Raw genomic sequence first — 18,291 nt, forward strand, 5'->3', positions numbered from 1 at the left:
AGAGTGGAACAGTAGGAGATTTAAGAAAGGCTCTTTATTTTTTTCCCCATTTTCAGTGTTACATTTTGTGTCTGCTCCATCCCTCTGCAGCTACCCAGCCAGGTTCCCTCTTCGTTTCTGTCTCTCAAAAATATCAGGAAAGTCCTCATCATAAAACCTCAGAAGCAGCAGCTGGGTGGTTTCAGGCAGGTGAGGTCCTGAAATGAAAACCAATGGGGTTGCCCCTTTGAGGGCTTGTCTTCACAAGAAAGCAATTCTGGAATAAGAGTGTATGAGTTTAAACACACAAGATCCAGAATAATTCTGTGTAGACAGGCCCTACATTTCTTCCTTCCTTGGAGCCTCAGCAGAGCATCTTTGTTCTTGAAAGAACACTGAGCCTGGACTCCTGGGCAGTCCCTCCAGTCCCTCTGTGGAGCTGCTGCGTGCGTGGTGCCGTGCTGCAGACGGACAGTTGCTGCCTCCGTTGCTCAAAATCCAGCCTTGAAGTTTGCTGAGGAGGGAATGGATTGTCTCTCTCTCCATGCTTGTTTCTCTGTATCCACAAAGTCTTTGCTGCAGTCCACAAGGTCCTGCTCCGATGAGGTGTGCTGTCACAGCCTGATAATACTTGACATCCCTAATTGTGGCTGCCTGTGAGGGAAGCAGGCAGAGGGGGATAGCATCCTTCACATGGTAATGTTTTATGACTTTCATTATTTAGAACAACAATCCTCTCTCATTGCTCTTGGGCAGTAAACCTCTTTCTTTAATAACCAGAGACTGGCTGCCTCTCTGTAGGACTCTCCAGGTCAGTGCCAGTAGCAGTAATGTTATTTCTCTTTAGAACTAATGTGGTCTTTTATGAGATTCCCCCCCCTCTTCATTTCAACTGAACTTTAGGCAAGTAAAAGGGGATTAGAATAAGGCCCATGGCAAAAAGAACTGAATGTGCTGTTCGGAAAGAGGGTTTCCTGCTGTGATATGTCTCCGGGCAGCTGGCCGTTCCCACCATATTAAAACACAGGTGTAGGAACAGAATTTGATCAGCTCATGTAAGCTGGGATGGGACCTGGAATACACAGCAAGTTATTACAGCAAGAGACTGGATGGCCCCACAGGCAGCGTTTTGAAAAGTGATGGTAGAGAGGTGAATTTAAACAAAGTACCTCTGTCATCTTGGAAGTGTATGTACACAGTAAGCAAAGGATGTTCCAGGTGAGTTTGCCTGTTAGGATGTTGGGTGGCTGAGGAAGAGCAGGAGTTGACAGGGACTCTGGTCTCTGTTGCCGTGGATGCTGCTCTCTGCCCTCGCTGGGGGGAAGTATCCGGCTCCTGCTCCTTCCGCTGAGGCCCCAGGGGCACTGATGTGTAGTCACACTCCTGTGGGGACATCAGGTTGTTAGGATAGAAATATGCCTGCCTCCCCTGGCTGCCGGTGGCGAATCTCGGGGCTCAGCTGGAGGGAACCGAGATGAGTGTCCCAGCAGCTGGGGCACGCCAGCACAGCCACACCGGTGCCCTGTTCCAGGCTGAGTCCAGCCATCACATTCTGTGCTTAATATTTCTGCGCTTCTTCATCAGCGAGTGGATTTGTTGGTTGGGTTTTTTTTAGCACTTGCCAGTCCTTGCCCAGTAAATTGTCTTTGGGTGAAGCCCTCCAGGTCTGCCACGGCCTGGTGCAGTACAGACAGAGCCCTCTCACTCCAAAGACTTCACTGTCACACGCATGCAGTGGGCTTGTGTTCTCCCTGCCCAAACAGAGGCAACACTGAGGGGTCCTTCCAGTATGAAGACCCTCACCCTCTGGGTCAGGGAAGCAGCTTGTGGCCTTGGCAGGACCTTTCTCTTACTGCTAATACAAAGGGAAGTCTGTGGGAGCTGCGACAGGCACTTGCAAACATCTTCCAGTAAATGGACTCCTGCTGCAAATGTCATTTTACTTACCAAAGGACATGAGAACTGCTCTCTCCTCTAGAACGGGGTATTAAAATGAAAGGGCTGCGTGTCCTTTGAAGACTGGTGGTGTATAGCCCTTCTTGCACTCTGGGGTGTTTGCAGGCCCCCTCCAGACCGTGCTGGGCTGCCGTCTGTTAAGTGCTGGGGCCAGCTCTGGGGTGCAGGGGAGGGATGGGGCCAGTCGCCCTCGGGAGGAGGCTCTGCACAGGCAGCACTCATCCTGCTCCGCCAGCCTTGTCTCTGGCACAGAGATCTCTCATCCCTTTCGCTGAGATTTCAGATGAGAGTCTCTAATTAATGACATCTCCCCACTTAGATCTTGATACACAGGCAGATGCTGGGCCTTTTAGGGCTGGTTTGAGACCTGCAGTGCTTCCTCCGTACAGTGCAGCATCTGGTGAAAAATGTTTCTGTTTCTGACCTGGGTTGGATCTGAGCAGCCGTTCGGGAGTAAAAGACATCATGGGAGCAGGTCCTACCGAGGCAAGAATCTGACAAATAACCTCCTGCCTAAGAAAAATCCCGTTAATTTTAGGATTCCCAGAGGCATACGGCAGAGTATGGAGGGATATAAATATGCATTTGCTGAATCTGGTGAGAACATAATATGTCCTGAGAAACTCTCCCTTGGTAATTCTTAGTATTGCACATCTGCACTCCCACCCGTGGCCTTGCAGCTGCAGTAGTTTTAAATGAAAAATAGACTTGTTTTGTTTTAATTTTAACAAAACTTCTTAGGCCAGCATGAAGCAGTCCAGCTCAGTGATGTACTTGTGTGCATTGCAGTATGTAGTTCCTGAGTTGTGGGTTTAGATTATCAATATTTGTATTTGTCCACACAAGAATGCAAGTCTCAGTTTGGCTACTTACCTCTTGTAATTTCATCTGTAAAATACAGAAATAAGATTTACCATAAATGCCTTGATTCTGGGCTTATGGGGGCTTGGTGAGCAGTCTGTATTGTCAATTCTTGGGCTGCTGGATATTAGTTCTGCACTCAGCATCCAGAGGTAACTTGATCTGTCTGCCTGTATTAGAGCTAATTTACAGTATCATTCAGAGGAAAAGGATACGGACCCTTTTCTGTGAAAATAGTGTAAAATTGCCACAAAGTACTGGGAAATGACTGTGCTCAGTTCCTAAAGATCAATTTATTCACCATAGAGATATGGGGTGAGTGGGCAGTTTAGAGAATCGCTAATGGGATAGAAGCCTTTTGCTACAAAGCCACCGCTTCTGATCCAGCACAGGGCTGTGCTCACCCAGGGCTTTTAACATTTGAGGGCTGGTGGTTGTCCCCTAAGAAAAGCTTGTGGTGTCATCGTCTGTTTTTCTGCAGATGCCTTAACAGGTACCATCACCGCTGACCCTGGCCAACAGTCACCAGAGATGCCGGGAGGTGTCTGGAGACAGAGCTGTCGCTGAGCCCGTGGGCAGCAGCGGGTCCCCAGGCTGGTTATCGGAGGGGTGCTGCTGGCGAGGTGGGGCGGCTCACAGCTTTCAGAGCCCTCCATTTAGCATGCTCAGCTGGAGAACCCAGCTGCGGCTGAGCGTTATCACCTGGGCGTTCATCCATGGCAGGAATCTTAATGGCAAATCTAGAAAAGCACCTGTTTATCTGCTGCTGCTGTTTATCTGAGAATCTCCTTTGGCTGTTTTCTAGATTCAGCTTGGCGTGTGATTCACTGGAAGCTATGAATTTTGCATGCACTATTGACATTTCTCTGTGTTTTGGTCAGCTTTCTCCTAGAGAATGACAAAACTCAACACACACAGACAAAGCAATCTGAGAGTATACTGGAAGCATTGTTGTTTCGCTCATAAAATACCATGCTGAGAATATCTCAAACTCCTCTTATTTCTGTCCTTCTGTGCCTTTGAAGGAGGCATCGTACTCTCTTTGTAGACAGAGGGGCATGTGGTCTCTTTAGAAGACCCTAAAGGCTTTAAAGGTCAGAGTTACTGGGATCAGAGCTTGTGTGAGCTGGCTGCCGTAGGAGCATTTTACATGGTGCTACAGAGAAGGCAACTGCTTCATTTGCTCTCAAGTTATTTTTTCCCTTGCCACTTCATGGTTTTGCTGTGTTCTCCCTGGGAGTACCTAGCGATCTTTTTTTTTTTTTTTTCCCCCCTTGAGCTCTCTGGTTTTGCTTTAAGAGTTACAGCACCATTGATTGTATTGGCTGTCTCAGAAGCGGTGTGCTGCTTGCTGTCTGTGGGCTCCCTGCTGCTAAATGCTGCCAGTGGGACTCCAGAGCATTTAGATCAATCGATAGGACTATCATGGCCTTATTTTCCACACTATCCCCATCCCGGGGATGTGTGTAACAATTAGAGGGAGGGCACAAGCCCTCCGGTTGTTGGTTATGGAGTGCGGATCCAGACACCAGCTGCATCTGTGAGACAGATGTGTGCATTTTGGTGGGGAGAAGGGTACCTGCACACAGGGATGCATCTGCCCTGGCAGCACCAGCTGCTCCCTGGGCACGCTCGGTGTGCAGTGAGAGAACATAGGTCTGGGGTTTCAGAAGGATCTGGCATTAATTCCTCCCCGCTTGCAGGTAATTCCTTCTGTCAGTAGGGTCTGGGTGCTGCAAAACAGCCTGAAATGAAGTAGGATGCTGATGGGATCTCCTACATGCATGCAAACCCAGTCCTGTGCTGGCAGTCAGGGCTCAGCACCCCCAGGGCTCAGCACCCCCAGGGCTCAGCACCCCCAGGGCTCAGCACCCCCAGGGCTCAGCACTGGGTGCTGCAGACCCGGCTGCGGGACTGAGGAGCAGAGTAGCTGGTGCTGGGGCCACCTGGCCTCCCTGATCCACTCGAACCACAACACACCTGGAGGGTCTCGTGTAGCAGGTGTGATGGCCGTTTAAAAAACCTTCTCAGCTGTGCAGAGACCTGCAGTTTACAAACCTCTAATAATGTGCTCCTGACTGCGTCAGAGTGTGGAAAAATGTTTTTACTGAATATACAGCCTGTAATAGAACCTGCTCACCAAATTTTAAATGGGACAATGTAGCAATCCCTGCTATTCTGGGCCCTCAGTTATCTCATGGCAAAAAATTCCCAGGAATAATCTGCAGTTGTTGCTAACAGATGTACTAAATAATTTCTCTGGGAAGGAAAGCATCCACTGATACCATTAAATTTTTCCTCTAGATCCCATCTAATGCCGAGGCTGAAAGAATCACGCTCCCACGAGTCTTTGCTCAGTCCCAGTAGTGCTGTTGAGGCTCTGGATCTCAGTATGGAGGAAGAAGTGGTCATCAAGCCAGTCCACAGTAGCATCCTGGGACAAGACTATTGCTTTGAGGTAAGAAGCCTTTCTGTCTGTCCCGGGGGCCGTTCCTGATGTGTGATGGGGCTGGCTGGGGAGCCAGGTGTGGGCTTGCATCTTGGGCACTCACTCTTATGAAACATTTCTGCTCTGAATTGCTACAGAGAGACCATTTCATAGGCAGAAAATTACTCCCATCTTTCCAAGGAGGATCATATCTACAGAATCAGAGCAATGAGCTCTTTGTCTTGTAATCGTTGTCGCAGCAGAGCTTGCTACTGGCACAGGTGCTGAACTACTTAAGGCTGTGTGTTAGCAGAGCATAAATTTGTAGTTTATGTTCATACAGATATCAGAAAGTGCTAATCCCTACTCAGTGTTCACAAAGACATTATACATGATCACAAAGATAGCCTACTGTTGTCAGTGGGAGTCTCGAGGACTTTGTCTAGAAAACTGAAGCTTCACTTGTTCACGTAAATAGAAAAATCTGTGTTTCAATTTTTTTTAACATCTGTTGTGGCATGTGGTTAGGTCTGTACTAGCGGGAGGGAGCAGGACACGTACAAACCAGTCTGTAGTTGGATAATTTAATGTAGTATGTCTGGGGAATCATTTGTCCTACATCATGGATGGCAAAGTATTATTGCTTATGGCAGTGGCTGGATATAGAACTGGGAAATGGTTTTCTTACAGTAATAAGGTGGTCGATGCTTGTGTTTCTGTGGAGAGAAGGTACCTGTTTGTACTAAACGGTATATTCATGCTCGGACTGTACTGTTTCCTTGGCTTTCCTTGGGTGGGCAGTGCTAGGTGAAAACAGCTTTGGCGGTGTCCAAGAGGAGTCAGACTGGAGAGATGGAGTTGTTTTCTTTGCTGAAATTAGCACTCTTTGAAAGAAACGAGTTAAAAGATCTGTTTCTTAAAATACAAGCAGGTAACACAAAAACAGTCTTACGAAAAATAGCCCCAAACATAAACTCTGAAGTGGGCTGAGGTATAAATTTTCCAGTGCTGTTCATTCTCTGTAGAATTGAGCAAGTGCAGCAGGTCAGGAGGAGAACAGTTTTGTAAATTATATGGCCTCTATTACATTTCACTCAAGAAAGATAAAATGAAGCTAGATGGAAAATAGATGTGACATCCATAATATAAGAGTTGTTTACCAATTCTGTTCGGCGCACAAGAGCAGAGGAAGGGATATGAACAGTACTTGTAGAAAGTTGACTGAGAGGGAAATTACACAAGTCATGCACTTGCAAGGAGGAAGAAAATTTTATTTTTAAGTGAGTTGGATAAAGAAGAGTCATACAGGAAAAAAGAACATGTTAATTGCTGTTCTGCAAATCCTGCAGAGGAAAGGAAGAACGCCAGAAAACAAAAGGGACATTGATTTGTAGCTGACAGTTACCCATCAGCAAGCTCCAGCGGGAAGGACTGAGGTGAGAGCTGAATGGCATATTGTGTTAATGTGTTGGTCTTGTACCTCCAGAGAGCCTCTTCCAAATTCCGAGTGAGGTCAGCACTGATGGGAGTTTGCAGGTCTCCCAGGATCCCTGGTGGGTAGCGGTGACCACAGTCTGCTGTGCGCTTGGATACAGCTGATGGAAGCAGAGGGTCAGTGTTGCCTCCGGGCAGCGGAGGGCTGGAGGGATGAGCCTGGGCCCTGTGCTGGGACAGGCTGGGCGGCTGCTGCTGGCGGCCCTCCGCACCCCCTCCTGCATCGGCACAGGCAGCTGAGAGACAAAACCACACAAGCATCTTCTCCTCCTCAGTGCTTGACTGTTGCCTTTGGGTATTGTTATGTCCTGAGGGTCCCGTCTGTGGCCCGTGATCCTGAGTCCTTCAGCATTGCTTTATCTGAAAGTGCAGGCAGGACTTGGCAAAGACTGCTGCTGCCCTTTAGTGGAAGCTCAGCAAAGAGCAGTAAAACCTGTGGTGGTTCCTGTGGGCTGGAACTGGGAAAGCTCTGCTTGAAGTCTGCACAAGGCTGAAAGGAAAACAAGCTGATGGCCAAGAGCCATCACACTGCTGGGTGTGGGAACACTGAAGAGGGAGAAGCTCAGCTGGGGTCCTGGAAAAGGAGCCCTGCCCAAGAAATGTCAAGTGAGAAGGGTCTGCCAGAGTCACAGAGACAAGGGAAACCAAGATGTTTTCTGCACAGTGGATTGGGAAGGTGCTGCCGGTTGGTGATGCCACCTTGTCCCTGCACTTTGAGGCTGTTGCAGATCTGTTCTCTAGGGAGATCTGCCAGGAGTGGCCAAGTTTGCTGTCACAAATTGAGAAGTGAAGCGTTGCTGCTGCTGGGCAGTGCCAGCCTTCTTAACTGCCTTCTCCTTGCAGTGAGGTGGTCGGGCAGTGGTCAGTGCCTAGGAAGCAGCTTCCATCACCAGCTGCCTGGTGTCCGTTAGCGGCCACTTGTGCGAGGTACAGCGTGCCATGGGCCATCCTCCACTGAGCTGCAGCAGCCTCGTGGCTCGGAGAAGAAGATGGCAGGATCTGACATGGCTGCAGATGGAATCGCGCTGAAGAGGGCAGGTTCAGAGAGGGAACTGGCAGCACACCCGAACGGAGACAAAAGGAAGAGCCAAAGCCATCTGCAGTGGAAGAAAACCAAGTGGCTCATTTGGAGGCAGCTGGCTGTGTGAAGGTGCAATTGGTTCTCTCCTTTAGCTCGGCCGACCTGCATTAAGACGTGCCGAGGCTGACTGCTCAGCTCTGCTCCCCCTCAGCTGGGCTCTGCTGGGGGTGAGGAGAGTCAGCAGTAATGCACTGCTTTTTCAAATGCTGCATTTGGCTTTTTCTGCTTATTTAGTTCTATGAAACTTGCCTTTTTCTGACTTGCTGAGTACTTGGCAGTCGGTATTTACTTGTTTTCTTCATTGATTTTTTTAAAAAAAGTTACTCAACATCATCTTCTTTCTCCTTATAAGACTTCCCAGTCAGCATAATCATCTAGTGCCACTGCATATGCTGCGTGTGCTGAATATACAGTGGGCATCGTAGTCCAGTAACGGAGACTCAGGGTCCAGACCCCCAGCGCTTATTCCTGGCTCTGCTATTTGTGGGGTCCCGGTGACCCGGGGCGGGCAGGGGTGTCAGGACTGAAGGGTTCCGTTACCCTCTTGACAGACCGGAGTCTTGTCCTGTCGCACAGCTCATGTCTGGGCTGTCGCAGGATGTAGCTGGGGGATGCGGAGCAGGGGAAAGAAAAACTGTAGTTGCTCCAATACAACTGAAACCGTGTCACCTCCTCCTGGCCTTGCCTGAGCAAGGGAGAATTTAGTGGAGCTAAATTTAGCTCTTCTAAATTTAATGCAGCTGTGCAAATGCTCGCTGTTGCACGCATGGCCCTTTGGATGCCCCGAGCAGTCGTCACGGGTCCGCGGGGCTGGCCCAGGCAGCGCTGGTTTGCCCTTCTGCACTTGGTTGTGGTGGTATTTGCCAGCTTGAGCCTCGGCTTTTCCTCGTAAAATGTCTGGAAGACTTTTGGTAAAGCAGCTTCAGTACCTCAGATACTTTCTTCTGTTGTTACTCCAGTGAGATTCCTTCAAGTGTACTTTGAGGAACCTATGCTGTACCTAAGACGTTCTTAAAATGACAAGATTTTGTCTGACTTAAGAGATCACCCATCCGAGGACTGGGGATAATGAATGCGAATAAGTAACATTTTAGAAATTGATGAATTTTATTAATTGAGTTTATCCTGTGCATTAATAGTATACTAGCATATCCGAAATCTTGATGAGACCAGAATACTCTCTTTATCAAGATAATTAATAGCTCATGAAGATCATTAATGCCATATGATGTTTAGGTCAGAGCTCAAAGCTGGGATGTTATTGCAGATGGGGGGAAAATTACATTTGTGATCACACATGGTAGATACAACCTTCAACTCCCATCAGATCCCGAGGGCTTCATATCTGACACATGAGGATTTTCCCCTTCTCTCACTTAAGTATGACAGTTACAGTTTTCGTAGGTTTTGAGTGATTAGTTAATCGGTAATTGTTTTGGAATTGAATCATAAATTTTACTGTGATAACTCAATGATAATATGTTGACTTAAATGTGGCAAGAAAATATATTAGATATTCAGCCTAACAGATAGCTGGTGAAAAACTGACAATTAACAGATTCAGTAGAAGGACAGCTAAATTGCATGCTTATTTATTTGGATATGAATCTTCTAGGCAGCTGTGGGGTCCATGTGTGTCACCGAGGAGAACTTGGCTTTAAGAGAGCATCTTTCAACAGCAATCAAAGAAGTCATAATTCTCTTTTATGGAGGAGCTTCCAAGTTTCCTACCAAATTCTCTGGATCTGAGAACATTGTTTCCAAATGCATTTGTACACCAAACTCCTATCAAAACAAAAGAGCTAACCAAAAAGCTAGATGAGAAATGGCCTTTGAGGCAATGGACTAATGGTATAGTTTACTGAAAGCTGTATTTGACTTATTCCATCTTTATTAACTGATTTCTAAGCAATCAGTGGGGACTGAATTTTGTGGACCTTAGTCAGAATGTCAGTGGGAGGGTTTTTCCCACTGTGGAGTACAGAAACCCGGCCGTAACACCTGCAGGGCAGGGTGGCTCTACCAGGAGTGTCAGGACTTTGATGTTTTGGACTTGAGCATGGATGATTTGAGTCTTTTGCAGCTGAATTAGATGGGCCAGATAAGACAGGGCTCAGGCTCTGCATTGCTAGATTCTTGTCTGAAGAATGATTTTGAAGCCCTAGAAATTCACATTGATCGAGCAGCTGTTGCCAAGTGGTACTTCTGGGATCTTTATAGTTGTAATTTGGTGTTAAGACAGTACAGCACCGTGTCAACAGTAGTGCAGCCGTGTGTTGCTTCTCTTTAGGTGTCATCTCCAGTAAGGTGTATGGCCATGCTCGGCTCGAACGCCGCTGCAGGAACTCTCACTGAGCAAAGGCTCAAGATACAAAACTGCCGTGCGCTCTGGCAGAGCAAGGTGTAGGCATCGCATGTGGACGTGGTCTTGCAAGTGATGCAGCTGTTGTGCCACCAGAAGTCTGTGAAGGTTCAGGGATGGAGGTTCACATGAGCATCTCCAGCAGCAGACAGGAGATGGGGCAGGGCAGATTTGTAATGGGAAACTTTGGAGAAGCTGGAAGTACACTGAAGTGTGAAAGGATGCTGAAAAGGTCATACTACTGTGCCTACTAATATGAGGTCGTCTTTTCTTGAAAATAGAAGATAACTTGTGCTCAAAAGTATATATAGTTTTACAGGACAGAGGATAAAAGCGGACAGGGGAAGTAAGGACAGGGAAGAGTGTCTGTCAGGAGAGAGGTTCTGGAATATCAAGGATTAGAAGATTTCTTGTGTTTGTTGTGTAAAGACGGGGTAGGCCTCTTCTGATTGTGTCCTGGTTAGAAGATGTCTGCATTCAAAGGAAGGGATGTGTTTAGCTCATCACTGAGGTTAGCTAATGACAAATCTTAGCAAGTGCCAGCTCTGCCGTAAAAACGGGTTAGGCTTCTGGGAGATACATGAAATTAAAAGAGATTGCGTCTCCCAGAAGCAGATTAACCCAGTGTGCAGTGTGTAAACACAAACACTGAGATGATAAAGTACTCAGAAACAATCCTGCAGCTTGAGACTGGTGGAAATGAAGCTCAGAGGGGAGTTATTCGAAGTACTGCCCAGGTCCATTTGGCCTGCAAGCAGAAATGCATGTAAAGAATATTACTGGACGTCTCCAGAAGCAGCAAAGAAGGGTGGAGCAGCTGGCAGAGGGCTTTGTGGGCTGTGCAGAGTTCTGGTGCCATGGTCATGGGCTGTCTACTTGCCAGCAGGGCCTGGAGGAGACAGCAGCTTGAGGAGTATGTGTGTGAGAAGGTGCAGAGAACTATTAGCCTTTTAGACCTTGGCTCAGTAATTGATGCCAAGGAACTTGGTGTGATGGATAGGAAGCAGTGTTTGGTGCCTGTCGTCCTGGGGCTGCTGGGCAGTGGTTGCTTCAGAGGGCTCTCAACAGGGTTGAGTTTCCGTGTGGTAACAGGGATGTGATAATGAACGAGGGGCATATTTGCACCACTGGAAACGTCACTGCTGCGAGTGTGCTGCTTCAGACCTGACTAAGAAATCCCAACGGCTAGAGAGAGTCACACCAATACTGCAGAAAGATCTCTTGGAGTGATGCTGGAAGCATGAGAGGTGACGGGAGGGCTCAGCAGCACTTTGCCCGCCATCTCCAGGTCCGGGAGCCCCGACCTGGTTCTCCCCAGCTGGGGACCGGGGGCTGTGAGCACGGGAGTGCCCCTGGCTGGGTGTGAGCTGCTGCTTGTACTGCTGCCAGCAGTGGGGTATATATACTTGTCCCGTGTTCTTCACAGCACAGGCTTCAGAAGCAACAGGACACCAAGGGGAAAGGTAGGAATCCAGCCTTTCCAGGCCTGACGTTCTGCTGAAAACAAGGAATGGGTTGTTACTATCACAGGCTTTGGGCTGAATCTGGAGGAATGCCAAGTGGTTGCAATTTATCTTTAGTTCACCTAAGGATTTGCACTCTCTCAGTTGTGGAACTTGGTGGTTTAAATTGTCGCATGCATGGGGCCCATTATTTAGTGTTTTCTGGTGTGGAAGGGGAGAAGTAATTGGAATTTGCTTCCATGATTATTTCTGTGACATAGAGAGTTGCCCTGGTTTTCTGCTAGCCTTAGGGGCTGTTGCTTCATGCTTGGGTAAAGCTGTTTACTTAAAAAAAAAAAAAAAAATCCACTAGCATCTTTCCTAACTCACCCTCTCCCCCCAAATCACAGTCTGCAGTGTGCTGGTCAAGACATAATCCTGTTCCTTTCCCTGTAGGTGACGACTTCATCAGGAAGTAAGTGCTTCTCGTGTCGTTCTGCAGCAGAGCGAGATAAATGGATGGAAAACCTGCGGCGTGCCGTGCACCCAAATAAGGTAGTGGCTTTGAGGAATTGCCTCTGTTATAGTTCAGTTCCTCGTTATTACATTTTATAGCCCAGTGCATCGTAGCAGCAGGGGACGTATTGTCATTTTAGTGAGTAAGTGTAACTGTGGGTCAGCCTTTTTCCATATTGCTTTCTTCCACAATCATATTTACAGGCAAGTGCCAATTATTTCTACCCTCTTTTCTCAGCACATGCTGCTTAGCTGTTGCTAAGAATTGATCAGACCTGAAGAATCTTTAATCTTGCTCTGTTACTGATGAGACTTGCCACTTACGTAGGACTTTCCACCTCCCAAAAGCTCTGGGACACATGTCAGGTAGCTGCCAGCAGAGTTACAAGACCAAATAGTCTGAAGAGTTCACGTATTGCGCTTTCTGACTCTGTAGTGTCTGCTTTAGTGATGGAGAAACTCAGATGCCCATTGCAGCGGGTTCTCTGAGGTGATACTGGAACGTAGCTTGCCCTTCTCCAGTCAGTTGAGGTGACAAAGTCATCCCCTCTGGGGTCTACAGAAACAAATCCTTCTCTTCACTAAAACACAGGGACACCCAATATGTGGTTTTATGGCCCACAAAGACTAAGCACATCCTAAAATAAAATCTGCAGCTGCTTCTTCCTCACTGCACTGGAGTTAGCTAACAAAGATTGAACAGGACTAATCAGCTGCAGGATTTCACAACTGATGAGCTCAATCAACAAGTCTTTTTCTGCTGATCAGAGAAGACACAAATGATGGGATCCTGTGAATTCACTCCCGGCATCAGAGCCACATAACTGCACATACAAGTTAGGTCCAGGCCTGGCGGGTTGCAGAAGGAGCCCTCTGTGTTGGAGTTTATTGTTCCCAGCACAGTGCCAAACGTCAGTATAAAAGATTTCCTTCAGTGTCAGAACAGGAGCAGCGGGGGGGAGAGGTGGACTTCAGCCTCTAGCAGCGTGTTCCTGTATGTGGAGTTCAGTGACTCCGGTGCTTTCCGAGTGCAGTAGCCTGGTAGCAATGATCTGAAAGAGCTGTGTAAGGTTTGTGTGGTCACACTTACCATGAGAAAAGTCCCGGGAATTGAGTTGGGGCTGGGCACGTCACTATGCCTTTGAGATGCAGTGGTCAGTGGAAATTCATTTGGAAGTGTGCCCTCATCTCAAAACATGCCATTAACTGATGGCTAGCTTTCCATCTTTGTTTGAGTTCACAGACAATAAACTCTCAGTATCTGACTTGATATTTCTGTCAGGAATTCAGTGTTCTTGTATAGTTCCTGTGTGTACTTCCTGACCCTACAGTACCCCATTGTGGGCTTCCAGCAGAAATGTTCCTGCCCAGACTCCTAGGCCGAGCAGAGTAAGCCATGGTTGCTGTTTCACTGAGGGGTTTCCAAACAAAACAGGTTACTGCAGAATCCCTAGCAGCGGTTCAGCTGCGAGTGCTTTATCTTTCAAGTCACTCCTGCAACAAATGTCCCTGGATCTCCTTGCAGGATGAGGACAGCATCACTGGGGAGCTCTTAAAGATCCACAGTATCCTTTGCTCCGTTACTGTTTAAAAAATATCCAAGCCAGATATCTATTTCTGAATTGTAATGATTCTCCTGTGAAACTCACTCTGTCTCCCATAATTCCTCTCAATGTTTTAGTTGGGTGTTCTGGACTTCTGCCCTAAAATATCATGAGGTTTTGTAAATGCTCTTTCCCTGACAGAGGTGGTTCCAGCCATGGATGAGGTGATCCCTGGGTGTGTGTTCAGATCCCTTTATTGTTGCTTTGTTACAGTAAAGAAAATGTACTCCAGTGCTGCTGTAAAGCAGCTGTACTAAAAAAGGAGGTGGTCGTGAGATACCTGTAACATAGCTTCTGTGTTTTGGTGAGGTTCTTTCGGTTTCTTCTGAGGCCCTCTTGGCAGTGAATGGGAAATGGTACATTTATGATTTGGAGGGTTTTATCTTCCTTGTTCCTTATATTAATTGGCACCAACAGACATGGAGAGCATGGTGATATTTGGAAAATTAACATAAGTAGTGTTATTATGCAAATTCCTGAGAGCCAGTATTTCCTTAAAATAAAATGTAATTAAGCCTCTGCTCATTTAGAACATCCGAAATAATTAACTCATATCTCCAGTTTTGTTGTGCTTGGCTTTGTGTATTTTTATTGACCTTTTTTTCTTTGCATCTTTTTTTCAGGACAACAGCAGAAGGGTAGAGAATATGTTAAAGTTATGGATTATTGAAGCCAAGGACCTGCCAGCTAAGAAAAAGTACTTGTGTGAATTATGCCTGGATGACGTTCTTTATGCACGAACTACCTGTAAATTGAAAACTGATAATGTATTTTGGGGGGAGCACTTTGAATTTAATAACCTCCCATCGCTCAAAAACATTACGGTGCACTTATACAAAGAGACTGACAAGAAGAAGAAGAAGGACAAGACCAATTTCATTGGACAAGTGAACATCCCCGTCAGCTCCGTCACGGGCCGGCAGTTTGTAGAGAAATGGTACCCAGTGGTCAGCCCCAACCCCGGTAAGGGCAAGTCCCCGGGGCCTATGATCCGCATCAAGTCACGCTACCAGAGTATGAGCATTCTTCCCATGGAGATGTACAAAGAGTTTGCCGAGTACATCACTAACAATTACATGGTGCTGTGCTCGGTGCTGGAGCCCTCGCTGAGCGTGAAGAACAAAGAGGAGATGGCGTCTGCGCTGGTGCACATCCTGCAGAGTACAGGCAAGGCCAAGGTAAGACCCTTCGTCATCCATACCATCCCACCAGAGACTGTCAGGAGCAGACTCCTGTGTTGGGTTTTGGAAATCACCACATCAGTTGGGCTTCAGGCCTAGCCATCATTAATACACTCTTAATTTTGCCTTTAATTACAAACAAGTTGGTAGCGTGTGCTGTGCGAATTGCTTAATTAGCAAAGAGGGCGGTGGGACCACAAGATCCCAACCAAGTCATTTTTGTCTCCTGGAGGCTCAGGGGCCAGGCTCTTCATAAACAGGCACAAATGTGAACATAAGCAAGAAAGCCGTTTTCAGGGATGAAATGTAAGCAGTGCTGGCAGCCCGTGTGTGGTGGGTGTCCCTGTGGGAGCGCAGCAGGTTCTCCGCTCCCTCCCTGTCACCGTGCCGCGGTGCTGAGCACCCAGCATGGCGGGAGCTGAACGGGAGCGAGCAGCCTCTGGGGAATTTCAGAGTAAAGTCCACCTGCGGGCACGCGTGTCTGAATTGGCTCTCGGTTTCGGGGTCTGTCCTGATGCTTTTGGAAGGGAGGTGTGAGGCGGGGGCAGTGGTGCGGGAGAGCGCAGGGGTCCTGGGGTGCTCCCAGGGCAGTGCTCGATGTGGGGTTGGTGCCGGCCAGCTTGCGAGTGGTGGAAGTTTAGTTTTTGTGGACTGCTTTGTCTGAACATCCTTCATGGCTGGGAATCCCTCGCCAGGTCTGGGGAAGAAGCAGGCCAGGAGGAGGCAGAGGTTTTACTCCTGGGCGTGATCTGTGAGGGTACAGGCAGGGTGAGCAGAGCTGGAAATGCCCTCACCAGAGAGCACAGGCAAGCGCTGAGGTCCCTGGGACAGGAGTATGGAGTCACATCCTTCGTCCCCAGGTGGCATGACCCAGCCATGGTGGGCAGTGCCAGCCTCAGGACTGCAGGAGTTTTTCTCTGTTAACATCTCCCTGAACTCTGCAGGGGGGAGCTGGGGAAGAGCAATATTTCCAAGGCTTTTTCAGCGCTGAAGAGACATGAGCTCCTCACCTGAGGGGCAGTCGCAAGGCTCTGCTTCCTCCGCAGCTGCCACTGCTGCCTGGGACCGTGGCGAGGTTCGTGGATTAGATTTAGTTACCATCTGTCGAACAGAGATGTGGCTTGGCCTCCTGATGTAGTTCAAGGCAGGCAAAGCTCACTGAGAGGATTGTGAGGCTCTGGACCTGCTATTGCAGAGGCAGAGAAAACAGCTCAGTTAAAGCCTTCCTGATCCCAGGCAGGAGTGTCAGACCCCAGGAGTGCAGGGACAGCCCTGGTCCCCTTGGCTGTGTTGCCCTCAGAGGTGACAGAAGTGGCTTGTGATTCATGGTGTGTGAAATAATGCGCTGTGGTTACACAGGGAGATTGGTGTAGCCGTCCCCCTCCTCACTCCTTGGGCCGCGGCTCCGTCAGCGGGTGGTTTCTGGGCACAGCCCTGCGTTCTGCTGGTACCGCTCCTCCCCGCGCGCCAGGGCCTGTGCTGCCCTTCGCCGTGGCTCTGACGGTCCAAGTGCCAGGGTTCCTGTTGGAATGACATTGCCATGAAAGACCCTGCCCGTGGCTTACACGGTTCTGGTGCAAAAGGCTTCAAGTGTCACCCTGATCTCAGTCACCATGGATCATCTGCAGGCGTGGCTGAGAGCTGTTGTGACTGCTCCTGACTTTTCCCTCTTCTCATTGGTATTGGAGAGGCTCTGGAGAGAGCAAGTGTGTTTCTAGACATGTGTCTGCATCAGTGCTTGAGATCCCAGAGGCGCTACACGAGGGACACAGCAAACAGTAAACAGGCTTGATGAATTTCCCCCTAAAATGGAGCTTCTGCTTTCCCTGCCTGTCATCTGCCATCAGCATTAGCACAGGGTTTAGGGAGCTGTCAGAGCCACAGGAGTTATTGGAGCATGGGAACCGGGCGGTGCATCCTTTGTGGAGGAGTTGGACAAGCAGAGAAAGGGAAAAGCAGCAGTAAAGTAAAAAACCAATGAATAGAGAGGAAAACACCCCCTTATCCCTGCTTGTGTGACACGGGTGCACCCCGCCATGGCTCAGGAAAGCTCCCCTGTGGCTAAGCACCGCGACCCAGCGAGGGGACACAGCCACAGCACATGGGGAGGCTGTGCTGGTGTTGCAGTCCCCGCCCTCCACCGGCAGCCCCTCTCGGCCTGCTCCAGGGAGAAGGACTGGACAGGATGAGTCCAGGCACTTAAGTCTGGTTGCCACACAGCTTGCTCTCCCTCTCCATGGGCATCACCTGGCTGGCCCCTTGGCAGGGCTCAGGGCACCTCCCTGGAGTTTCAACACAGAAACAACAGCCTCTTCCTTCCCAGGTAGCATGCAGGAGAAACAGTTTGTTTCATTTTTCTTTTGTTTGTCAGTGAGGTGGCTCTGTGGGTGTTTGCGTGTGTTGGGGAAGGCAGGTGCCTGCAGGCAGGTCTGGCTCTGAACTCATCTGGTTTTGGTGCTGAGGACACGGTTCCCTCTCCCAGCACCAAACGCCTGTTTGTTCAGAGGCGACACTGAACAGGGAGGTAAAACACCCATGGCCCCGAGTACAGCACAGTGAGGTTTGAAATGGGGTTCAGGGCCTGGGAGGAGGAGAACAGATCCCCATGGGCCAGGAGCCCCCTGGGCAGGCATGGTGCCAGGGGAGCCGGCATGCTGCTGAATGAGGCTGGAAGTTTTAGGAAGTGGGGCTGGGTCCCAGCCTCTGCTGGGTGAGGACCTCAGCCCAGTCCGGCACAGTGAGCACCCCGCTCCCTGTCACTGGTGTGCGGGGGGCAGCGGGGCGGTGACTCCCTCCTCCAGGCCTCTGGCCTCCTGTGACCTTCTGAAGCTTGCCTGGGCTGGAGGTGGGTTCCTCGTCCTTGCGCCTCACCAGGAGCCTTTCCAACGACCTCTTCAGAGCTCTCCCCTGCCCTGAAGAGTGCAGACGTGGCAATCAGCAACCACTAATTTATTTTGCTGATAAAGGGGTTTTTGTGGATCTTGGCTGCTGTAGCTGACGCTAAAGCAGCAATTACAGTTGGACTGGGGAACAAGTGTCCGGTAGATTATCTATGAAGACTCGTTAGCAGCTAATTGCTCTTGCACTGTTTCGGGCCCTGTTTTCCCATAGCGATTTGCTGTAAATATGGTGTAATCCCTTAATGAGGCACGGCCGCTTGGGTACACGTGTCCACCCAGAGCCGAGCCGCAGGAGTTCCAGCGCAGGGGAGGCGCGATGCGGCGCTGCGCGGGTGATGCTGTGTGTGCCCGCCACAGCCAGGCCCCTGGCCACCAGCGTCGGCAGAAGGGCGATCCTTACCCACAGACACCCCACTTGGCTCCTTGGCAATATTGAGCCGTCTCCCACCAGCCAGGTGTTGTTTTCTGAAGCTGTTAAAACTCAGAG

General features: G+C 49.1%; 1 protein-coding gene across 11 annotated transcripts in view; it reads left to right on the forward strand.

Annotated features, from left to right (window-relative positions):
• DAB2IP (DAB2 interacting protein) overlaps window positions 1-18,291 on the forward strand; it is a 243,925-nt gene that overhangs the window by 191,949 nt on the left and 33,685 nt on the right. For all 11 annotated transcript variants that reach the window (XM_074891329.1, XM_074891330.1, XM_074891327.1 and 8 more), the window contains 3 exons: window positions 5,101-5,254; window positions 12,060-12,158; window positions 14,347-14,901. In XM_074891329.1, coding sequence (XP_074747430.1) covers window positions 5,101-5,254; window positions 12,060-12,158; window positions 14,347-14,901 — 808 coding nt within the window. The remainder of the gene's footprint in view (window positions 1-5,100; window positions 5,255-12,059; window positions 12,159-14,346; window positions 14,902-18,291) is intronic.

The sequence above is a fragment of the Strix uralensis genome, chromosome 21 (genome assembly GCF_047716275.1).
Source record: "Strix uralensis isolate ZFMK-TIS-50842 chromosome 21, bStrUra1, whole genome shotgun sequence".
Taxonomy (NCBI): Eukaryota; Metazoa; Chordata; class Aves; order Strigiformes; family Strigidae; genus Strix; species Strix uralensis.